Raw genomic sequence first — 25701 nt, 5'->3', positions numbered from 1 at the left:
AAAACATGAGAGAGGGTGGACTCAAGCTATGACCACTACTACAGAATGTCTTTCTGCTCCCTTGCAGGCAAGAGGAAGTGAAAAAAGAGAGAATAGGAAAAACAAGGACAGTTGTCTGTGCGTTGTTTTTTTTTTTTTATCTTTTGCAAACTGGAAAAAGACCGCAGAAACTCTTCATGCATTCTGAACCCTGACAAGCTCAAAGTGACTGTCACATGGCTGCCTCTGAGCTCAGAGGCATGTATTTTTATTGATGAGGTTAGGTTTAATTGAAAAGAACTAAAACCAGTAAAGGAAAAAGACATGAAGGCCAGAGATACTGGAATTTTGTAGTCCAGGTCACTAAGACTCTCAGACACTATAAGCGTGGTGGTGGTGGCAGCAGGGTCCACTCAGTCCAGCCTTGTCAAGCCACCTCTTCCAGATGGAGCAGACAAAGGCTCGGTGGCAGGAAAATCATGAGGGCGCCAGTGAAGTGTGTTTCCTTTAGTGATTTTTCGTGCAAGCGTAACAATTTCCTCTCTAAGTGGTACGAGTGCCAGTTTGAGGTTGGTGGTTTCTTTTGTTTGTGCGTGTGTGTCTGTTTGTTTGTTGTTGTTTTGGTTTTGAGCCAAAACATGCAACAGGCAGAATTCATCAGCCATCTCATTCATTTCATCCAGACAGGCGTAGTTTCCAGACAGCCTACTCACCCTTTTTGGTCCATTCACTTCCCATTCTATCGCTTTGTATTTGTTGCACATTAATAGCATACTCAGCCCTCATTGAGGCTAATTTAGGAAGTTTTATTGACTTCTGTAAATGCTGTCTTGGAAGAGGCTAAGTCGTCACAACACCTAAACGGAAGATGTGGCACAAGAAGAGCTGAAGTCTGGCACTGTGTGCACTCACACAGGATAGCATAGTAAGGAATTGCACAAGGCGCTTTCTCTTTCCAGATGGAACGGCCTTAGTGCTGGGCTGGTGCTTTTTGGGGACGAGTAAGGCAGCAGAGCAACTGGTTTTGCACCAGAAAGGATTTTAGCTAAAACAAACATATTCTTCCTGTGAAGTTGCTGCAATAAACTGGTATTTGCCCAATAAAATATTTAGTCAGAACATCTTGGGCCACATCTAGTTCAGTAGTACAAAGTCAAGCTTTTTCAGAAATGTACAGGTACCTGGGACACTTGTATTTACATGGGTGTGAATATACTTTTATATTCCTGGCATCTTCTATTGCTGTGTGTTGACTTTCTATTAATAGGTGCAGCTGCATATGCCTATTTTTCCTGTTTAAAAAAAGGCCGTTACTACTTCATCTCATCAAAAGAGGATTTCAGTGTACTTAAAAATATGGACCATTAAAAATGGATTAACAGAACAGATACTGGCATCTGAGCATGCCTGCCTATCCATTACTTATGGAAGCTATTACGACCAATTTGTATAAAAGATAAAGTCATAATTAACTTGACTTTAACTGCACTGCATTAGATATTATGTCTAGTAAATACCACTAAGTTTCCTCAGAAGAATTTGAGGGTCTTGAATATTATACACTCTATAGGGCATGAAGTTCACAGTCAAAATTTCCCTTCCTGCAGATGTTGTTAAAAAGCAGATCCGGAATGCCTCTGTGGCTGAGATAAATTAGCTGATTGCCATGAAGCAAACACTTATTTCTCTTACCAACAGAGATTTGGTTTCTGATCTTGAGTACCTTGCAAAAAGTTTCAAGCCATAGTTGTTTTTGTGACAACTATAACAAGCAAGCAGGATGTGGCCAGAGGTGAGAGTGTGCAGTATTTTTCAGAGTTGCATCTTAAATTACAGGATGATCATGAGAACACTCGATTTATCATCAATTACACTGTCTTCTAGTAATGAATAAAACTATCACTACCCTTTATAAATAACAAAATTTTTTACCTTGAAATACATTCTTTGCCTTCTTGGTGCTCTATGATCCACGGCATCTCTCATCAAAAACCTGTCAACTCTGAAACACACAAGACAGAGAAGCTACCACAGAGGTCCTCTACCAGTTAATATTTTTGAATAGCCATCCATATGAATAAAGATGCAACATACAGTGCACAGTTTAATTAGTTTATTTTTTAAAATCTTGTCAGAAATATAGCTCTGCATTAATTACAAAATATATTAAAGAATCTATCAGTACTTCCAAGGGAACAGGAGCACTTTCATTCTGTTCAAATGCAAACCAATACAAACCATTAACACTGACCCCTGAATATTCTTTTGCATCCGTCATCAACATATTTGATGTGAAAACATCTCTAAGTAAGAACAGAAAGGCCACCTCGATTTTATTTCATTAGCAAGTTTAATCCCTTGATAGCAAACATGACCAGGCATATCATGAGACCACTTAAAAAAACAAGTCTATACATCTCACATTATCTGACCTCCCACATATACATTACATACCAATGTTTTTAGTAAAATAATTTTCCCTGCCCTGCAGGGGAAGACATTCAGAGGCAAAAAGAAAACACATTTGCAATATATTATAATTGGAAAATTTGTGCCATAGCAGCTTTGCAAACACACATACCAAGAATGGCTGACTTAAAACACATTCGAGACAACAGAAATTTGGAAGACAGAAGAAGCTAAGCCACTTTCTAAACCACCTTGAGATCCAGTAATGCTGCAAAGCATCAAGAGTTATGGAACTAAGGAACGCCATTCCTCAAGAAATTACACAGGAATCTGGTTAAATCCCCGTATTTCTTCATATTTGTTTTAGAGACCACTCTCAACACTGCATACTTTTCTCTTCCATATAAGTAGTTCTAGCAATTATACCTCAAATCCACCACGGTAAACCAATTTCTCAAAAGAGAAGATTAGATTTGGAGGAAGGGGAAAAGAAAAGAGGCTGTTTCAGTGAAAATATATTTTTACATAGAAACTGAATCTCTTTGTGCTAACCTTAGAAAAGTTGGAATAAAAGATAACAGTTATGAAGACTACACATTGAGATGGGAACAATGTAGACTCATAAATTCTTCCATTAGCTGAAGATGATCTTATTTGTAAGAGAAAACTCTGGAACTGCAGTTAAAATGAAGGGTAGCTAGGAAGGTGCGGGAAGAAAGAGGAAAATCAAACAAATAGATAAATAAACATTTCATTAGAATTTATAATTTTTATGACAAAGATTTAACTGATACTTAGCAGATTAGCTCTGAAAGTCTCTCATGCAAAACTCTGGCATTACAGTAATTTAGCATCACTCAGAGTTCTACTTGGTAATATTAAAATACAAACCCAGTAGAATAGCAGCAGTGAATAAAGCATTCATATTACTGTGGCCAATATAGTATTATACATGCAGTAGCTTTCTATTTCCTATTGGTTTTTGCTCTTGTACAATATTAACCCGAATCATTTAAACTCCTGAACCTGCCACCAAGCTAAGTTTCCTCCCAAGGCAGAAGTATGTCAGATCTATCAGATAAGGCTCAAAGCAAAACTGCAAAGCTTCGAAAGAAAAGAAAGTATTAATGCACTTAATGGGTCTTGGGTATAAACTATTAGAACACAGACTAAGGACATTTTTGTTAATATTGTTAGGGTTGAGAAAGGAACTGTGGCAGGAAGAAGCTCTCAAGTTACAAATGCTTCTTCTGCCCCTCCCCCTCAACCCTCCCCAAAATAAAGAGAGGAGAATGGTAGTCTTTGAGCATCTTGGAAAAACATGAATAACTAACATAGCTTGAAAGTGATTGGAGAACTAGTGTACAGCGCCTTCTGTATATAGTGGGTCTGGGCACTGCCACATACATTAAAAGTTCTTGGTTAAGAATGGTTTAACTACTAGGAATGCTCTAACTGAAGTCACTGAAAAAATTCAGCCAATACAAAGAGGCTATTCAGTATAAAAAGTACTTAAGAGATTTAAAAAGACAGTTTTAAAGCATGGATCTTTTCCTATTTTGAGTAATATATGCTTACCTGTCCTCTAAACGCACAGAATACACTAAATAAGCCAACAACTGACTGCATTTACCATTAGCCAGGAAGTTCATGTTTCAGTAGTGACAATACTCCATTGAACACAGTCCTTCAACTAATAGGCTCTGTCTCCGAAATAAATTTTACTCATCTGGATATGATGAACAAAGTGGTAGGTTGGGTCCCGTAACTTTTAATCTCAGGCAGGCAGGCAGAGAATCCTCCCAAATCAATATACTTATAGCATATACAGTAGGCTTTCATTAGCCTTGTATATATTAAGCATATGCGCTTTCCCCACTGATGATCCCCATGGGATTGCTTTGATGAGGCCAAACAGTTGGAATACTCTTCATTATCTTTCAAGTTGCAGTGTCTCAAGTCTTTAGGTTGTTTTACTAGCTTGGAGAAATAATACACATATGCTTACATATGGCGTAGTTCTTTCTTTGGTATCAGATCGTGTACTTAAGTTGTGGGGTGAACAAAACTTTTTTCTTTCCTCCTTTTGGAGACAAGGTTCAGAACTTTATCAGCACCACAATAAGTTACAATTTTTAGCACCGGTGAACCTGAACTACTCAGCTTTGGTGAAAACTAACATTTATATGGCATACAAACAGTACAGAAAACAATAATACATGCAACATTAGTAAGCGCATGAATTCTTGACATAGTGAATCTAGTGTTTGGTAAATGAGTAACTATGGAAGCCATATTTTTTTCTTAAGAGCAAACAGGATTGCATTTTTTCCTCACATTCTCTAATTAATAGGCTTTTCTTCCCCTCCAAAGTGTTGAGGGTGGCCCAGCTCCTATTGTCTAATGGGATAGGAAATATCCACAACAGCTGGATGCTGGTATGGCCAGATGTTCACTGAGAATTCATATGAGATGACATAGGTCATACATCACCCAGAACACCAAGAGATCACTTGAACAGACACAGGTCACAAGTTCAGCTTTGGTACAAATTCAGGTTTCAACAACAGTAAAACAAGTTCTGCATCACAGTATCTAGTTTGTACATACCTTTGCTCATGTATCCACTCACAACCTGAAAAATGTCCAGTGCTAGGAGGAGATCCCACCAGCACAAAAGTATCTCATTCAAATGCTACACTTTTTTCAATCAGGCGATGGTGATAGACATTCTGGGCCCAGAGCACACTTACAAAAAGATTATCAAAATAAAGAGAATTAGGGGAGCACTTTCAGACCACAAATATTTCTTCAGTGAACTCAGCTCAGAGTCATTTAGCCTTCTCCACAACACTACCCTATGTCATTCAGAAATACTAGTATCAACTCTACATCAACATGCAACTTCCTGAAGCTAACTCCGCAGGAGGGAAGGGTAATGCGATCAACTCCAGGTTAGGTAAGCAAAGTCTTAACCTGACTTCGGATTCATAGCCAATTCAAAATTCCACATGAGGCAATACAGAAACTGTCTTAACTTTTCCAAGCTCTGTGAAAAACAAACAAACTCCCCTCATCTTTATTAATTTAGCGATTTCCCTGCTACAGTATCTATTCCAAGGCACCGAGGCAAAAAGATTTACAGGTCTTTTCTGACGTAAGTTTCACCAAACCGAGATGTACACATACTTCAGTAGGATTTTCTTGTAGGCAGTTAAGTTTTAATTAACAGCACTTCATTTAGTTAGCTTGCTACAGAAGTAGCTTATTACTTTAATAGAGAACAATACCAAATATTTGAACATATGACCTTATACAAAAAAAAAAAAGTATACCAGCAACAACAAAGTTCTATTCAGGTGAAGATCAACTATCTTGGCAACTATGATCTTTTCCAAATGCACCCTACAATGACAATGAAGCACACTTGTAACTGTGGTAGAACAACATGACTAGTGGCTCCATTCCTCTGGTTAAGACTTACAAGCTACATAGCTCCATCAGTACTGCGAGACTGAAATCCTTCTCTGCGAAGACTGTTTAAATCTAGACGAGTTAGAACTTCACAGCGCACTAGAAGGGTATCATCCTTTACAAAGGTTCTTTGTTTCAAGGTTTGCAGGTGCATGAAAGTCACATAACCAAAACCTTTTGGATTGCGGTGAATTGTTGGTCTCTGGAAGGCTAGTAACTCTGGCTTGGCTTCCATTACTTCTTCATGATTCTGCCTTTCAGGGCCTTCTGATTGATCCAAAATAGAAAGTCGTATGGTGCCTTGGAAAGGCCAAGGCAGATGGCTGTCATATTCTCCTTGCATAGTGTGGACAAACAGAGAGATATAATTAGCACAACGCTGAGCATTTGGTAATTGGATATGCAGGCGCAAACACAGCTTGTAGCCAGGCTTTCCAGTATAGAAGCCAGGACTGTGCATTACAACAGGTCTCTCTTCTTCCTGAGCTTTCTGAAGTCCACTGAAGTTCTCAATCTTCCAGATATAAATACCATTACATTGCTGTGCCTCCATTTCAGTTATCTTTCCCTCCAAATTTCGGATAGTACGTTTGAGTTCTGCCATGTGAGTGTTCTGAGTCTCCATTTTAGCAATGAGTTCTCTGATTTGATGATCTTGTCTTACCAGACGACCTTCCAACTGCTGAATAGTTTCTTTGAAGTTTTCAACTTCTGGATTACAATCATATGCGGCATGTGACACATGTGAGAAAAGGGCAGGCTCAAAGGGTAGGCCATTGATGAAGGGTACAGGATTTGTAGCAGTAACACTGATATTTTGAAAACTCTGAGCCATCATTCTCATGTGAACCTGAGTGAACTCCTGCATATGTCGTGCCAGTTCATTCCTTTGCATCTAGAATTTAAGAGATACGGCATTAGGAACATAACAAAAATTATCTGCAATCACATCTTTAATGTGGCACTGAAGAAAATCCAACAACTAATTGCTTCTGTAATGTGAATCAAGGACAGGAGATGTGACAAAGTAGCACTTTACCAATGAAGGGCTCCAAATTTAAAATCACTGATATGATAAACAAAAAAAGAAGTTCAAATGCGTGTGGGCAAATACTGTTCAACTCGAAATAGTGACATGGTGAAAAAGTATTACTGATAAAAATACATTTAGTATTTTTACTGGTGTTCTAAATCAGCATTGTATTCCCTTCATTGATTTGCTAAAATGCTCCATAGTACCAAATACAAAGGTGTATGAAAACTGATGTGGAAATCATGAAGGGAGAAGATCCATTTTTACAAAGAGGTATTAAACAACTAGAAATAAGAGTATCCAGATTAAATAGTTTTAGAATTTAATCAAATCTAAAGCACTGTCAGGTTTTCTTCACTGAACTGTAGGAGCCATAACTTTATTTGGTCACAATCCTAGAAGCTACTTTATTGACATGAAAGCTGAGAAAACACTCATGGATTAATAAAAGCAAGTTCATCAAGCAAATCATTCACAGTTTTTTTTAAATTTGAAAAGAACTTTTGAAAGGCAATATATCAACATGTAGTGTTTTAGAATTAAGACACCTCAAAACCAAAAATCCCCACAAATCACTGAGGATTTGGGCTGGTGAATGAGACAAGAATAGGAAAACACATTAAAAAAAAAAACCAACAAAAACATGCAGAAGGTCTGCATTAATGATTCTGATAAAAGGCTTACCTTTTCAGGACACCCAAACGCACTGTAAAAACATGGTACTGGGGCAGTAGGACAATCATTGTCATAATGGTTAGGCATCTAAAACAAATCAGATCTGAAATTAATTTTTCGTCAAGGGTATTCTTTTATAGCATCCTAAAAGAATAAAGCTGGATGGACTCTGAGTAAGTACCTGAAGTCAGATCAGTTTATACCTATACAATTTCTCAAAGAAATATGGAAGGTTTGAACAAAACCATTAGCTGATTCTACATCCTCCTTGTATGTACTTGAACAATTAATTGCCTCTGTTCTTACATTAGACATCAAAAAGCATTCAAGTTTTCTTCCTAGAAGAAACACCTTTTGTTTCTAGCCTATCCTCAAGCTAGATCACAGTGCCTTCTGAAGCACTACTTGCATATACTCATTGTGTCTTTCTTCATTATCCTCTTCCTCAAAAAGCCCAAGTTACTTCAAATTTTTACGGTCCATGTTTTCCAGACCCAATTATCTCACTGCTCTGGATCCTCCCTATTATCCCCACCTCAAAAGCTGGACAGCCTCAGCTGAGGCCTTATGAACCCTAAACAGAACAAAGAATAATTCTGGGTTTCACAGGCAAAATACCTGTTTATATAACCCAGTACGTGTGCCACATTTAAATATCATGATGAAGTAGAACACAAACTTAATATAGGTCAGCCATTAATTCTAAACCTAGTTTAGCCATTCTCTGTTCCCTATTTTTGCAGTTCATTATTCTACCTAACAACAGATTTTCGTCTTTATTGTTACTGTACTCAAATCTGTTTTCCACAGTATTCCTCCAATTTGACAAGATGATTCTTTATTTTAACCCAGGTCATTAACATAGTTGCCATCCCATTCAAACAGGGGTAGGCTGCAAATTAAATAACAGTTACCATTTTCCTGTCAATGAAGTAAGTTATTATTGAATAGAATAAATAATAATGGCTACTACGATAGAAGCAGAACTCCAGACAGCATCTACAGTTTGATAGTGAAATATTTATAGCTGCCTTCCAATTACAAATACTCCCTCTCTGCACAAATCAAAGCCTTGTCTTCTAGTGTCAGTTGTAACCACTGGCAGCTGCTTGGTATTCTTCAACCTTCATTCAAGATGAAAAACATGCATCATGGCCCCTGTCAAGACGCAGTATAGCTAAACAAAGTGATTTGCAACCAAAAATCTTACAGAGGCTTACAGTCTTACAGACTGCAACTGCAAGCTGGAGCAGCATTTTTTAAAGAGTATTACACCTGCACTGGATGCAACATTCTCAGAGAGAGACAGGTAGAGATTTATTAGCTAGTAGACAAACTGTTTCTTCAAGTTTAATTTCAGATTAAAGCAGCAACGTAAATACAAAACATCCAACCCAGATTAACCACAGATAAATGTAGCCCCTTACCTGCTCTCTGATGAGCACCGTGTTGCAATATTCACAAAATACATTGGCGAGTGGACAGGTTTGGTCATGAAGCTTAGTTATCAAACACAAAAAGAGAGGAAAGAAAGAATCAATAAAGTTACACAATTTAAGAGAGTGCTCATCACATGTGATAAGATGTTGTATTTTTCTTTACATTTCAAATTTTGCATTTAGCTGTATGCAACTGTGAAACAAAGACAATCCCCTTACCCTGGATAGTATGTTTTCTGTAATTCCTGTTTTTTCCTGGACTAATACATGAGATTCATAGAGTTGCAGGTATTTTATTTCCTAAAGCTTTTATGCTCCAAAGGAGTCTAAATGTATCCCAAAGTTTCTGAAATTCATGTTCAATTGCAGTGGAACTATATTAAAGGTTTTTTTGTATTATTGGACTATATGAGGTACTTTTGTTTGACAATTCACAATATGATATAATAAAATTAACAGCCCTTGAGATAAAACACGTCCATATACAGATGAAGGAATGGAAGCTCAAAAATCAAAGGACTACCCTTGGTATCACCCAAGGAAAAAATGCAGAGCTAGGAGAAGAATTCCGAAATGATCTTGGTATTGTCTGTTAGCACATATCCCCAAAAGATGCATCTCCTGACACATCCTTTCTGTCAGGCATAAGAACTGTAAATGTAAATATTGCTTGTGTGTTACTTTAGTAGTAGATACTGGCCTCTGTGATGGTAAGGACAAAAATCAATGGTTCTTATGCAAGTCTTTTCACACCACAGAGTTCCAAGAAGTCTGTATTTAAGCACAATCCTCTCCCCAGCTTTCACCTGTTCTAGACTAATGTCCTGAGTTTGCAGCCCCTCACCTGTGCAGCACAAACAGCCCTGCGAGACCAAAAGCTTTTTTTTTTAACTGACATTCCATTTACAAGCAAACCCACGTGAATGAAGGTTGAAGAACTAAGACTCCTGCTAAGTACCTCTTTATCTTCATAGGCCATAGATGTGGCACAGTTTGGACAACAGACTTGACGCCTCGGACACTCCTGTGTCACGTGTTCTTTCAGATGGTTCTTCTGGAAGGCTCCCTGGCACTGTGGGCACTCCACAGTGGAAAAATCACACTGCAACTGGTGGTCCTGAACAAGGAGAAAAGAGGGATTTGATACTACAAACAGGTACTATTGTTTCACCTGTTTTCAAGATAAAGCACAGTACAAGAGGAACAAATTGCAATCTTTCCTTCATGCAAACAAATCCTTATACACTAACACTGACTTTACCAACGGCCTCTTATTGCCTCATTACTAAGATCAGGGCTTCATGTATTCAGAGCTTTAAGAATGCTCTCAGGTAAAAATTTAGCTTTATGTTTATCCTTTAACTTTGTATATTATTTTCCAAAACAGTTATTTCAACTAATATATCTAGCTGCTTTGAGGGAATATTGAACTGACTTTAGGGAACTTGTGTGAGGTACAGATACAGCTGATCAAAAGACAAACATGAATGATCCTAAAGAGAAAGCTGCATTAGGACAATTTTCATGCACTACGATGTTCACTTGAGAATCACCTAATTAAAATTAAAGACTCATCAAAAAAACCCCAATAAACATGCAGCTATAGTCCTGAATGAACAATGCACTGAATCGGCATAAGCAGGTATCAGGTATGACCATCTAGTTAAGTTATTTTGAATTTTTACTTGTCCATTTAAACATGGTTCCATATTTTCAAAATTAATTCTCACCTCTAAATGCCTCAGCTCCATCTTCATACTGCAGCCCTTGTTGGGACACTTAACCATTAATGAAAGGATTTCCCGTTTAGCGAAGTTGTCAGGAAAAAGTTGATTTTCGAGTAGAATTTCGTTGTCTACTGGACATTTGTGACCTGCATCTCTACAATGCAGAAAAGAAAAGGAGATTACAAGTTGCTTTGCCCTTCATTTAAAATATTTTTACACCAGCAAGACATCAGCAGCCAAATTATAATGCATTAAGAAATGTCTGAAAACAACGGCATTTCTGTGGCAATTACCAGAAAGTATGCAATGTACACCAGAGAAATTGACAATACGCAAGTTTCACTAGAGTTTCACATGACTGGGATCACAGCACTTTTCCAACTCAATAGTTTTTATTTGGACAAATGCTGTGATAGATACTTTGGAAATAAACCTGAGGATGATGTAAAGAAACTTAAGAGTGTCCCATTTCTGTAAGTACTTCACATAGCTCAAACATCAAAGAATATTTCACATATTATTTCAAAGATTCTTGGACCTCCTCTCCGTTCTTTCTCACTTTATAAACAGCCAAGGTGATCACAGCTGAGAGAAAAAGCAAAAACTTCCTTTGTTTTTTTTTTTTAGGATTCACTTTATCTATTTGGCATTACTTTTCATATAGCCCATTTTGCTGTTTTTGTTGTACAACCATTTGATCAGTTGGTCATCCTTCAATTTGTTTTTTTTTATATAGCAAAGAAGGGTGAAAAAACTCCAGATGCAAAAATTAATAATAACTATGAGAACTACACTGGAACTGGGTGTTGTATCTGAAGCCATTTTAACAGCAAACAGACTGGAAGTTAGCGCTAACTGGCCAAAGTTTGGAGTCTGATGGTGGAACGCGGGTACATGCAACTGGCACAAGAAAACTAAAAGCATGTTCCACTTCTTCAGGTTCTGTCTAGCAGCATTTAAACACAAGAATCATTACAAACAGAGTAAATAAGGGACCACCTCCACAAAATTTTACTTTAAAAATATGCAGTATCAGCTGATTTCTGAAAGCAGTAGGTGAACATATCTATTCACAATTAAGTAATACAGTTAAAGAGACATGACGGATCAAAGCTTCTGAGCTGAAGTGCTAATGGAAACAGCAATAAAATGGAAAAATACATGGGGTGGAAAAATGTCAGAGAGCACTTGCGGTGCAAAGATCAAAGGCCAGATCATTGTCACTGCTCGCAACCATGAGGGGAAGTAAACCGAGTGGGCTGTGGAGACCATGAGGGAATTTGCGTTCTTTGTTGGAAAAGGAAATAATTGCTCAGCAACTCCTTCATCAGCAATGCTGCTAGAGGAAGCAGGGGTAACGCCGAGACTTCAGAAAGAGACAATGAACTTCCTTTCCTAGGTTTTGCTTGCAAGAGCTAGCTTGCTGAAAGTCTGATAGTCATACTCCTAAACAAATGGAATAAAGAAAATACCTAATGCACCATTTTGTTTCATAGCTCCCCGAGCTACAATCAGCGTGCTAATCTTTGTCACAACTCAGAAACATTCCCTCACTTTCCAGGCAACCTACAGCAAATCTGTATTCACCAGTATAACTTGGTTACAAATACCCTGTTTAGTGAAGTATAATGCTAGTTCAGTAGGCTTGCTGTCCCAGTTTGAGGTAAAACAGAACCAATTTTCTTTTCAGTAATTTTACTTTGCAGCTAAGTCTCTTCTAAATAACTGAACTCTCTGAAATTAATGGCATATTTGTAAGTCTGTAGTCCACTTCCAGTGACTGATGTCATTGTTTCTAATTTATGCCAAAGAACGGTATGAAGAGAGGCTCTTGCTTATACATATAGCTGCAACAGCGAAAGTCTTTGTTATTTGCTAACTAGTTATTAGCTAACAGCTAACTTTGCTAAGTAGTTAACAGCTAACTTTGTTATTTGCCCCGCTGGAGAGTTGGAAGCAGAAAAGTGTAAAGGGGTCACACCTGTAGGGAGGAGCAGACAGGACAGGTGACCCAAAACTGACCAACAGAGTATTCCCTCCCTGTTGCATCATGCTCAATATAATGCATATATATATATATATGTATATATACATGCATCTTGCTTAGTATACAAGCTGAGGGATCAGCCCTCTTTCTTCAATGGCCGCCAACTGAGAAGACTCGACTCTCTCTGTTTGTCTGCCTTTGATCCCAGTCTGTGCATTCCTAAATCCAGATCTGGAATCCAGTTCCCATCTGTCGCCGAGTCCCGTCTGGGACTTTCACAGTGCCTGCTTGTAATGCGATCATCATCATCATCATCATTCTGTGAGCTTGATACAGTTTTGTATATATTGTATATATTTCATTATTTTATTTTTATTTTATTATTAATATTTCATTAAAGCAGTTTAGTTTTTTTCTAAACTCATAAGTCTCTTTCCCTCTCTCTCTCCTCTTAGAGAGAGAGGTGGGGGAGAGCATCTGCCATTCATTTCAGCGGCCAATCCGGCCCAAAACACGACAGCCTGCTGATAAGACAGCAGCCTTATTCCTACACAGAAAATCATATATAATAACAGCCAACAACAGATTATTTTTGAATAATGATTATCAGATCCCCAGCTTAAATAACTAGCAGACAAAGGGTAAAATAAGAATGAATGGCAATTTTCCAATTATTATAGTAAGGAAAGTGCAGTAACTTATTGTAGTATATTAAACGGACTTCAAACACCATTTACAAGTATTGGGATTGTGTTTAAAAGGCTGCTTAGATCCATCCACACACAAAGATGTTGCTATACATTTCCTAACACAGAATTGAGTTTATACACCTCAGTTCTAATTTACATTACAGCGGAGGCTTTTCTACGCTGGAATTATTTATCACATTGGGCTGTGCCACCCACAACAGTACCTGTGAAACAATAATCATCTGCTACAAAGTACAATGGATATTCCTATAATTTCCCTCAAAATTAAAATATAGGTATGAAAAGTAAAGCCAGAATAATTTTGTTTCAAAGGAAAGCCTGCTCTGTGATTTTTTGCAACTGAGCAGTTTAGCCTAAAAGCTGAAAACAGTTAGCATACACTTTAACTGCAGCCACGGTGGCTGTTTGATGAGCTGCTAGCACCCAAAGCTTTCCTTGCTGTCTCAAGTCAGCTGGTAATTCTGCTTTTCTGATAAACAGAGGTTATCATACTTGGCAAGCTCTACTACAAGCCCGAAATGGGCTCTGTTCTAAGATACAGGAGAAGAAAGACTAGAGTGATATTTAATTAGCTACTGCATCTGAACTTAGTTCTTCTAAAATTTCTAATCAAGGACTTTGTAGACAATAAGATTTGTAAAATAGTATTTGTAGTTACTTAGGTAGGTAAGCTTCTTCACTGCTATGACTCACAGCACTTCAAAGCACTTCAGACTGTTTTATTTAAAAAGATGCCAAGACTTTCTGGGAGGCAAACATTTACTGTGATCAAATCCATCTGGTCTAATCATGTCCCACACATTGTAAGATCTAAGCCTCCGCTCTTTAAAAGCTTTTTAAAAAAATCTTTTTGCTTGCAGCCACAATTTGTTCAACATGGACAACTACAATTGTTTGTGAAAGTCATAAGAAGCAATTACTCAAAAACTGCTTGTCCATCCTTTATGATTCAAAATCTGTGATTTAATATCTGTGTTCACTTGAGGCAGACACTGGGCAAATGAGGAATAAACAGAAGCTATTTCTTCCTGATCAAATAAAGGCTGTGACAATCACTTAATGAAAAAAACAGTACTTAAAAAATGTAATAATCACTTTCCATTTTCATTTTAATCCTACAGAAGCTTCTCAATGACATCAATCAATATAGTACTGTAGACATTACATACTCCAAATCAGTACTGTACTGTAGACACTATCTACTCCAAATCGATAGCTTGATCCATGGATCTCAATTAAGCATGCAGTTCAGCCCTTCAGGGATTTAGAGTGGTCTGGCACTTAAAGTTGTCTGCTCTGCTTTCACAAGCATTCACTCAAACCATTCTCCAGAGACAGATTTCAGTGAGGAATGAGGGAAAACATTTACTGTCAGTGAAACATCACAGTTGATGATCTATAGAGTCTAAGATGAAAAATGCTTTCCACTTGTGTTTAGTATTCACTGAAACACTAACACTACCTATAGAAATGAAGTAAAATAGGGAAAGGGTGTAAAAGCTCTGGTCATTGAAACTATTTGCAGACCTAAAACTTTGAGCAGAGCAAACGCTCTGTTAATTTAAAAAGGAAGAGAAACCATTTCCCTTGCCTGAGGTTTAAGAAGGAAGTTTCTCTACCTGCTACGAGATGTTGCATTCTGAGCGTGGGTTCACTGCAGTTCCTCACTCAGTCCTGTGGTAAATTCTAAAGAATGACTGTAACTGCATCCCGTCAGCAGAAGCCGCAGGATGAGAAAACAAGATCACCTTAGCGTAACCGCTAAGGATTTGAAAGACTGGAAATGAGACACCCGTTTTTAATAATTTTAAGTTTAGTAATTTTCCCCTCAGTTTTCAACCTAGGAATTCTGTTATCTTTGAAGTGATTAGTGAGTAGACATTTCTAAAGCTCAGCATACCTAAGTATGACTAATTTACCTTCAGGATTTATAGACATCATACTCCCATGAAAAGATTTAAAGATTTCTTTTCTTTCTTCCAGAAATAACCAAGTTAAAGAATAGTATAAAAACTGCTACTGCCAACAAATAGAGCAAACTCAGAGAGAGCAAGTAAGGAATACCAAAATTTAATGGCCTTTATTAGTACAAACATCTAGTTCAATTCTTATAAGCATGCATGAAATTATGTAAATTAACCTCCTGAAAGAATTTAGGTTGGAATGTGCAAAGCAAAGGCCAGAAATTGAAGCCAACTGCTTGTGCCTAAGGAAGTGGATTATAGTCAAAGCTGACAGGTTCATGTTTGGGCAAAAAAATTGCCTCCTTCCATGCACCTGGCTGACGTGAATATGTGATGCAGTTGGGTAAGGCCTGACGTACTTTTTTTGCAGAAGTAGGAACATAGTGAACATGGCAAGGGACTAAGGGAGCAGAGTGATCTCATGGTATGGTTAGTGAACTGAGTATCTCTCAGTTTCCTCTGCAGAATCCACAGGCAAGTCACTTTTCATGAATGAATACTGGTGGTATTCTGCATTTTCTGGAGGATGAATTTGCATCCTTTTCTCAGAAATACTCATGAAACTAATATTAACAAGAACTGAGCTGGAAACACAGACATTTCTGTGTTTGCTGAAAGGAAAATAGCCTGCTCTTTTGCTATCATAAGCAGGGAACACAAAATTAAGTTTGCCTTCTCATGCTCAGCTCCAACATTTCCCACCTTGATCTAAAAGGCACGTCATGAAGAAATACAGTAGCGTCAGATACAACAGCGACAGAAGCTACAGGGAAGCCCACATAACCCTCACAAAATACTGTATTCAAGAACATTGTTGCAGGCACACTATTCGTTTAGTGAGCTACAAATGATAAACCATGAAGAAAAAGAAATGGAATAGAACTATGGATAGATGGTATGGAAAACCAATCGAGAAAGCGTTGTCCATTTTGCATGCTAAAAATTGATGTCTGGGAAAAAAACCTGTTGTACAGTAACATCGAAGACAGTTTGATGATCTTTACACAAAAGCGTGCAAAGTAAGGTTGGAAATTAACCAATTCAATGTGGGTCACACAGAATTAAGTATTTAGATTCCTACCAAAGTACTGTGACATTTGAGCTAAGTGAGCAACTGATAAGAAAAAATCTGTCTTGTGCTAAGAAGGAAAAACTCTACAGCACATCTAGCCTTCTGTCAATGTGTTCCAATACTCACTGACACGTGTGAGACACTGATGACTGTATTCCAGGTTTGAGGGAAGTAAATTCTACCAGCATACTTCCTGCCCTTCCCTGCTCTTTCAATCACTCATTTTTATGGGCCCAGTCTGTTTTTGCCTTCATATCTCATTCCCACTCCCCAGTAGGCTACCTAGTTTCTTCTCTCAGCACTTTGTTCGAGACTATTCCCTCATTACATTCTCTCTTCCACCTCAATGCAGAAGCAGCTGATTTCAAGTGAAGAACTGAAAGCATGAATTGCTGTATCTGCACCAAGAAACCATGTTGTCCGTAGTTGCCTGTAGTTATCTAGGGAAACAATCATGGGGAAAAGATAGGTTTAATAATCCTAGGCTGAAAGTTGAATTTATTTAGAGAATTTGGCTACTCTTTAAAAATTATTATTTAATGTTTACTCAATCAAATTTTTAGATTCATAACCTGAGTAAATTTGTAAAAATGGCAAAATACCTAAAGCTCATGCAACCTCCAGGCTCATGATAACGCACCTTAAGCAGTTCTATTCAATTTACATTGCCCATAAACTACTCTGCTCTGGTAAGCTAATTTCTTCTTAAAAGCAGCTTCCATAAAATTTTCCTTTACCTTATTGATTTGACAATGCAGCCTTTGCAGAAACGGTGTCCACACGGTGTCTGCACTGCTTCCCGAAGAGCCATCAAACAGATTGGGCATTCATATTTACTTTCCAAGGGCGGATCAAACTCCACATCATATCCTTGTGTTTCCTCTGTGAAAGAGCTTGGAGGGTTTCCCGTCCCACTGCTGACGCTTACGCTGTCTTCTTTTGCTCCAACGCTGCAGGCACTGGCCATGGCTGCACAGCAGCCGCTTTCCACGTCTCGGGCTCCACAACCGTTATTACTATATAGTAAGCTCATAGTAGCTAATCAAGTGCTACACAGAAACGCCCTGCAAGATGACAAGAAGATGTGTTAATTTAAAATATTCCAAGACTCTCCTTTCCAGTGAAGAACAAGTTTTATTTCTGACTAGAAACACTGAATCAACGGTGCAGATTTGGTTCTACTCAAAATCACTGGATTTGTTTTGTCACAGTTTCTGTTATCTTTTTTACTTATCTTGTGATATATAGTAAAAAGTACTGCATCTTCTCAGCCTAGTTCAAACACAAACATACATACACACTTTTTTGTAATCTCTTTCATCTGACTACCTAATTTCTGTAAAAAGAGGAATACTCTATCTCCTTGCTATGCTTAATGAAAATGCCTCTTTAGCCCTTCAGTATTATTTACTTCTAAAGCATTCAAATGTAATTTGCATGAAAAATGCTATACAAAACCAAGCTTTATTGGACGACAAAAGCTCAATTACATTTTCCTTGCAATGAATAAGTGTTATTTAACATTTTCCGCATATAGCAATTCACAGTATTGGTTTCAAATCAGTTTAGGTGCATTTCCACAAATAAAATGCAAGTCCAAATACCCAAACCAAGCAAATGTTGTGCTGCAAATGAAATTCAAATATACTGCATTGCTAATAACATTTTAAAATTGCCAACAGGACTTTAAATTGAGTAAGATGCCACACACAATATAAAGTAATACTTCCACAGCTCAAAAGCTATCTACAAACAACTAGTGTTCGGAGTTCTTACTCTCCCTCTTCAAGTCTAGCTGGGAGGGAGGACAAGGGACATGACTGTAAGAACAGAAGACAAAAGTCACATTTCCCTAAGAGCGGTGAATGGCATAGTAAAGCCTGCTTTTAAAACACTGCTCACAATGCAGACTGAACTCACACGTATGAAATAAAAAAAAATACGCTGCTATCCCCAAACAGATTGCCAATGTTTCTACACTGAATGAGGGAACTTTAAAGAAAGGTCTAAACAACAAATATAAATTCTAGAAGTCCAAGATATTTTCTTCTCCCTCAATTTTTTGATGGTTACAACCATTTTCTTGGAATCTTATGGTAGTTAGTTTTCTATGAATGACATTTCTTTGAGACACAGAGGTTATCAGCAGGCGTAAGGCAGTACGAGCAGGCTGAGGGTTACGGAGCCAGGCATGAAACACAAGCCCCCTAAGCCCAGATTTGATCTTCTTTTGCACAGCAGTATAGGCAAAAGTCTCCTGCAACGTTCACCTACGGCATTCACTGAATACCATTACATCATTTAAAGCATATTAGGGATGAAAATCTAAGGATTAATCAAGAGCTGAACTGTAAGGACTGTTGATCTGCATCACCACTGCAGACTCTGGGGCCAGTGAGGGATGCAAAATTAATAGGGTTACCTTGACCACAAGCTCACAAAACTGAACTTCTTCCTGACTTTTATCAGAATTTGAACATCACAAGTCATTTTAACAAAATGCTCATGGGTAGCAGGAGGACATATAGGTAGTTTTATTTGGGTACTTATTATATGACACCTGAAGATTACATGAAAAGAAATACTAATCACATAAAGCCTCAACTAGCATTTACTGGAAATATATTTTGAACACAGGCAACATTACAGAAATGCATTTTAGGCCACCTACATGATAAACAATTAGCAATACTGTCCATGCTAACAGTGTATGACCATTTATCCAGACCAAAAAAAAAAATAAAAAGGCCAAACAAAACCAAACGGGCAAAATTACCATATTTAGGTCAATTACAGTTAGAATCCAAAAATCTTTTTATTTTCTTTTGTAAATATGTGACTTTCCATTTTGTTGAGGTATGTAGAAGTATAAGAAGTATCTGAAGAGTAGCATTCCTGATATTTCCAAAATACCATTAAGGTACAGACTCTCAAAGTACAGTTTGACAGTTTAGGGTTGTAGTGAACTGGTCAGCAATGCTCACTTTAGGCAGAAATAACTCTATAGCAGAGCTGTCTGGAACTGCATCCGAGGAGTGATGTTTACTTCAATTCCTGTTCTCTGTCCCCATGTATTATCCCTATACATTATCTACCACAACAGGCTTTATAATCAAAACTCCTAAACACAACAGCAATACAAACTAAACACCAAGTAAATTCTCAGCAGTTGCTTCAGGCGTAGTCCAACAACGATCAATTTAATCCTATGGAACTGAGTAGCCCCCGCCAATGACTTAGAATGGAAGCAGAAGAATCAGTGCTTAGAAAGATGCTCCATGACAGAAAGATTTTTCAGATTGCCATCTGGAGAAAAAAACCAACTTGTTTCCATTTTAACGGCCACTGCAGAGCATGATTAGTCCACAGACCATATTTCATGAAAAATCAGAGGAAGTAAGTTGGGCCAATGGAGTGGGAACGTTGGTATGTAGGATATCAGAATCCACAGACCAGCCTAGGAGTGAGAAATTCACATTATTCTAAGCCACAAGGGTATACTTAGTGAGACTAAGAAAGGGAAGAGGGACATATACCCCTTTAGCAACATCACAAAGGAATTCAGGAAGTCGCAAGGAGGAAAATATAATAGCTTTACCCAAATTCAGCTGTCATGTTAATTGCAAAGAAGTGCACAACCCTTCCCTTGAGCTATTCCCAGGAAAAAAACCCTACTATTTGAAATATTGTTCTCATAAGGAAGAAAACAGGATCTGACTCAGTATAATCTCGACAGCTGAACACTTTGTAGATTTAAGTGCTGTGCAAGTGGTGTTCTCTGTCCATTTAAATTGTTTCCACAGACATAGCAGGTATGTACATTCTGTTTACAGAAACAAAATCCTATACCAGGGTCATTTTAATGAATGAGTCACTCCAACCAGTCAACATCCCAGTCTCACACAAAAATCCCCTTATTCAGTTATATACTCCATTCCCACATGGAGCTTTTTGTCTGCATATAACAGGGGTTCATAAAAAAAGAAGTGCAAGTATCATTGGCTCCTCTTTTTAAATAGGGAAATTCAGGCACAAAGAGGCAACTTAAGGTGATTAAGAGCCAGATTTTTAATTTTGTTCATGTTTTATGTAAGATAGGATTCCTCCTACTACTCTTATGCATTTCATCTTATCTGTGAGGAAAATCCTCCTTCCTCCACATATATTTATAGGTGTGGGTCAAGGCACAATTTTCCAAATCAATATCCACACTGCTGTTACTCAGACCCTTAACCGAGGCCTGATTACTCCACCATAGTTTAAAACAATTCCTCTGCAAGTTGTAACTACTGTAGTAGGAACTAGTTCTGTTCCTTCTGGCACTTACTTTACCCTCTGAGAGTAGGAGGGTCTTCTTGAACAGAGCAGTGCTAGGGCAAAATCAATTAGACAAGGGTATACTTTCAATGTTAATGACAGGCCTTTCCCCCAGTGAAGGTGGAGCAGACAATTTGTGAGCCTACTGTAGCAGTTTTGCATGTTACTCCCCTGGGGAATTTATAAAAATGTCAGCCTAGAAGAGGATGGATTTTAAAACCCAAACCAGTAAATATCCCAAAAATTCACATCAAATTGCTACCCTTTCTTTTTCATTATGAAATAGATTACCAGTGAAGTAAAACCTAACAAACATCCCCCCAAAACCACATCAGTTTTTCTTCCTATTGACAATAGTTATTATTCTTCCTCTGTGCTGAACAAAATCGAGTCAAATACAAGTGCAACAGTATGCAAATATTAATATATAATACCTTGCCTGATATTGGTAGTTTTCATACATTAAACACTTCGGTAGCCTGCTCTATGACCTTTTTTATTTGGACAACATCCAGCCTTCATATCGAGGAACAAATAAAATTAAACTGGATCAATAGATGGTGATTCTTGTTTTTGCTAGTGTGAAGTTTCTCAGGCAGAGAAAACCTTAAAACTATGTTTGGTAATGCACCTGAAATGCCCTTTTCTAGAGCTAGGAAGTCCTATCGTGCTTGCTGAGTAGATAGATAATGGGTTTCAGCTTCCACACATGAGGTACCCAAAGTCCTTGGGCCAGGAAAGGTTGATTTCTCTCTCCAAGGCAACAGCTGTATTGTTTGACAACAGAAAGGAAGGTGCTTTCCGGACAAATGGTAATGGACAGAATTTGTCTGATCGTTACTTGTGCTGCAGAAATCTGGAATGCCCTAAGGATCAAACCTTCATGCCCCAGAAAAGACACAGTTAAGACTACAGGGGTTCCCCATGCTACTCTTACAACTTTAAGATCAAACCATAACGAAACTTTCTTCAGTAAGTAACCCGTGCTATGTTGCTATTTACAGTGTTGCATTACAAAGTGATTAGGTTGATCTGAGATAGCACAGTCAGACCAGAAGAGCAAACTCCTGCAGGAAAAATGTACCTTACGACTGACAAGAACAATTTCAAAACAGAATTAAAAACCAGTCATATTTTAAAGTAATGCATGCAACAAAACTCAGAACTCTCATTTGCGAAGTTCCACACTGTAACGGAGTTTAGGTAGGACTTTTGCAGATTTTCATGCTCCAAAGAGCCACAGGATTAATTCAGAAACTTCTCTAAATAATAATAAAAAAAAAATATTACCAGAAGATATCTTCAGATTGCCCGGAAAATTACACTATAATTAGAGTAATAAGGAGGAAATAAAAGTAAGTATTGTATCCTATTTCTACTGAAATATGAAATGATACCTTTGAGCATTTGGCAAAGGTGAAAGAACACTGTACAGAGAGTGTATCAGTTACCACAAAATAGAAAATTTGAATATTAATCAGAAAGTACCGAATACAATTAATTTCCACATGCCCTTTCCTAGAAAACTCACCCTGAGTAGCAATATAAATAAGGAAACCAATCCAAAAAACTCTTCCAAATCCCTTTCCTTACTTAAAGTACACAAACATAATCAATCTGCTTGCAGCCTGGCCAGCACACAGCAAGCAGAGAAAATGCCTTCAAAGCTGCCTGGACACAAAAACTAGCCAAACTTTTCTCTTTTCTTCTTCTGCCTCACTGAGAACAGTTCTGTGCATATACATTTCTGGGCCATGAGACTGACAGACCAGTGGAGTGACTTTGGATAATTTGTTTATGAAGCAATACTTGCAACACTTATTCCCAGGCATATTAATCAATGGTCTACTGACATCTGATAAGCACTATGTTTGCATTATGAGGTTTGTAACTATCATCACTGTGGCCTCATCCAAGCAGAACATATAAAATGATGCAAGTTCCTTCTAATTAATACCTATAAACCACTTTCATTTCAAAGCTATCAAATGGCTACACAAGCCAAAGCAATAGGAGATTCGGGCAGAACTTGTAACTGCAAAAAACAAATTCTAGCTTCTTGTAAACGCACGCAAGCATGTTGCAAACACTTTATTGAGACATCAACTTTTTTTTCTGATAGCAGTAACTGTTAAGACTTACGAGTCTTTAGATAGCCGCTATACTTACCTTTTTAACATGTGAACCTAAAAATTTAAAATAAGAATTTTGGTTTGAGGCAAATACAATCAAACAACAATATTAAAAGCTCATTAGACACTATCAAGAGCTCCTGCTGCTGGAGCAGAGTGGCCTTTGGGGGGGTTTCTGAAGCTTTCCAGGTGATTTCTCTTTGCTTGGAAAAAATGCTGTCAGGCTTTAATCGCATATTTTTATGCTTAATTTCTATTTAGGATGGTGGCATATTCCCAGTTATGTTCATATGTTATCCTACTTAAGTATGTCAAAAGAATATTAATTTTAGTGAGCAGTGGAAGTGCACTATACTGTATTTAACACCAAAATATTCCGTGGGTTTTTCCATAACCAAAAAAAACCAACCCAACCCAAAATCCCCCAAACCTTTCTTCAATTTATTAACTTCTAGAGACGTTTCACTGAGAATTCTTCAGATTAACAAATACAAAGAAAGCGTTGTTCGTAAGAAGAACGATACCATTCTTTACTTTGGCAGAGACTCTGCTGTCTTTGGCCTCTGCTCTCCCTTTGCACACTGAGAACACTTTGAGATACGCACTGCACCTTTCTACATCCCTCAGTAGATCTGCAGAGAATTTAAGATGCTGCCATAATAGGAACAATGTAAACATCAGAACAGAAAGTACTTCAAAAAGAGGCAGGGAGAAATATGGCTACAAACAAACGTCATTTCCACAAGGCACAGTCTCCAGGCTAGATTTAAGTACTATCTACCTCAACAAGCATTAAGCTTGTATCTGGCATTAGTGAAACAATTTCAGACCCTGGGAAAAGAAAGAGTGAATTACGCACACATTCTGAAACAACTAAAACATCTCCCCTTTTCACTCTACCTTAGGTTTACTTTTATTTTCTTTTTGGTATGCTTTATACCCAGAATCTTTCATTGTTAGTTTTCACAGTCTGGATCTAAAACCTTTTTATATTTGTCTAGCTAATTTCTGCTATCGAGATACAAAAGTTACTCTTCCTGATGTATTAAACTCATCAAAGTTCAACAAATGAAGAAAAAGCATGCTCACCTCCCACATTTTTTCATTCTGAAGTTTTATCAGCGTAAGTACCTATTGTGTGCATTGTCTTTTTAAATATAGTAGAACAATTTTTAAATAGAAAGCAGTTTGCAGTGATGCAGTATTATAAAACTTAAAAAGCCATCTATGTCTTGATGACTTCTCATTCAATGGGGCCTGACTGAGCTCCACAAATCTTTAACTGCGGGGAAAAGCTGAAGGCAACGTGTAACAATTAGAAGATTTATGCCCAAAGTGATACCTGCCATGAAAATAATCCAAGTGCTTTTATCAGCATCCTTCTGTGATCTTTTTTCCTTCTGACACCACTGGGACTAGTTTTATGGCCCTTTCATACTACAGAAAGACAAAGCTGTTTGCTTGCAAGTGTTAACACAGATGGTGAACACAGGGACAAATGCACCAGAGATGTTAAACAAGCTGTTAGTGCAGCCCCTAGCTTTGCCTCTCCCCCTTCCTTTTCATACCTCTCCCTCACCAGAAACTTCAAATCAATACTCTCTTAATCACTCTGTTAATGGTATCTAAGACACAACAAAGTCCACATAGCTTACAAGTAACTCTGCGATATGCAGCATTTGTCAGAGGCAAACACGGAGAAAATACATTTGGCTAGCTTTAACTACTAGGTATAAGGGATATAATTAGAACATTTTCCTCCCACCTACAGCTAAGATTTCCGTTTAAGTATGAAAAGACTCAGTGTGACTTATCTAAATCAGATGAAGTTGATGGAAAGTACTGCTAAAGTCATAACTTACTACTTGTGTTAATAAATTTACCATCTATATTAAGTACTGCCAGTCTCTACCAGAAAATAGAGCTATCGATTTTGGAGATGGTAACCTCTCTTGCAAATTATCCTTACAGATCTTCAACACGTTCCCGAAGAAATTATTGACTACTTCCATTTCACAGCTGGCAAAACAGAGCCCACTTTTCAGGGGACGTACTCGAGGCCGCACAGGCTCTAACAATTCAGACTACCACTAGGGAGCTACCCGCTGCTAACGCTCCCACACCTGCCCCACGGCACACGCCACACAGCCAAGAGGCAGGAGAAAGTCGGCCCAGCAGGGTTCCAACCGCCCGTAAACCAGCGTTATCTCCGAGCGGCTGCCGCCGACAGGCACGGCAGCTGCCGAGCTCACCGCGCAGGCCGCCCCACGGTTTCAGTTTCGGACCCGCGCAGGCTGGCGCGCCCCGGCCCGAGTAACCGCCCTGCTGCGGCGCGGGCCCTCCTCACCGGCACGGCCCCGGGCCGGCACAGGCGTGAGCCGAGAGGCCGAGCTCTTCTCCCGGGGAAGAGCCCGTCGCGCTACGCGCCGCGGTCCGCCTGGGCCCGGCAGCGAGGACGGCGCTCCGCTCCCCAGCCAGCGGCTCCGGCCCGGGTGGGAAAGCGCTCTGCGGCGGCCCGCGCCGGCGGAGCCCCGGCCGACCCCGCGCTTGTCGGAGTCCGACGAGCCAGGCCCGCCGCGACCCGCGCCGCAGCCTCCGCTCGCAGACCGCGGCGGGCCGGCAGCGCTCTGCCCTCCCGTACTCACCGCCGACCCGCGGCCCCGCCGCCGCTACCCGCCAGGCGCCGCTTCCGCCTTCTCCTCGGGAGGCAGCGGGGCGGCGGTCACCCAGACCAAGCGGGGCGCGCTGAGGCCCCAGGGCCGCGGCAGCGCCCCCTGCCGGCG

The 25701-nt window shown here is 38.9% G+C and overlaps 1 protein-coding gene across 1 annotated transcript; it reads right to left on the bottom strand.

Annotated features, from left to right (window-relative positions):
• Nucleotides 1–2087: 2087 nt before the first annotated feature.
• On the bottom strand, nt 2088–25664 carry TRAF6 (TNF receptor associated factor 6). Its single transcript, XM_063332890.1, has 7 exons — nt 25564–25664; nt 17207–17533; nt 10740–10890; nt 9968–10126; nt 8998–9069; nt 7580–7657; nt 2088–6757 (listed from the first exon to the last, which is right to left on the bottom strand). Exons 2-7 carry the CDS (start codon nt 17500–17502, stop codon nt 5876–5878), a joined length of 1638 nt encoding a protein of 545 aa, XP_063188960.1. The 5' UTR covers nt 17503–17533; nt 25564–25664; the 3' UTR covers nt 2088–5875.
• Between the last annotated feature and the right edge of the window lie 37 nt (nt 25665–25701).

This window comes from Chroicocephalus ridibundus, chromosome 4, assembly GCF_963924245.1.
Source record: "Chroicocephalus ridibundus chromosome 4, bChrRid1.1, whole genome shotgun sequence".
NCBI classification, from domain to species: domain Eukaryota; kingdom Metazoa; phylum Chordata; class Aves; order Charadriiformes; family Laridae; genus Chroicocephalus; species Chroicocephalus ridibundus.
The sequence above is the reverse complement of the archived record's forward strand: the minus strand, read 5'-3'. Positions and strand labels throughout refer to the sequence as shown.

What these genes read in the sequence shown, in the direction of transcription:
- TRAF6 (XM_063332890.1), bottom strand. Translation starts at nt 17,502, where the DNA reads ATGAGCTTACTATATAGTAATAACGGTTGTGGAGCCCGAGACGTGGAA. An exon ending in TGGCCTATGAAGATAAAGAG is followed by an intron (nt 9,070 to 9,967) that starts GTACTTAGCAGG and finishes TTGATAACTAAG; the next exon opens with CTTCATGACCAAACCTGTCC. An exon ending in CGTTTGGGTGTCCTGAAAAG is followed by an intron (nt 6,758 to 7,579) that starts GTAAGCCTTTTA and finishes CTTAAATTCTAG; the next exon opens with ATGCAAAGGAATGAACTGGC.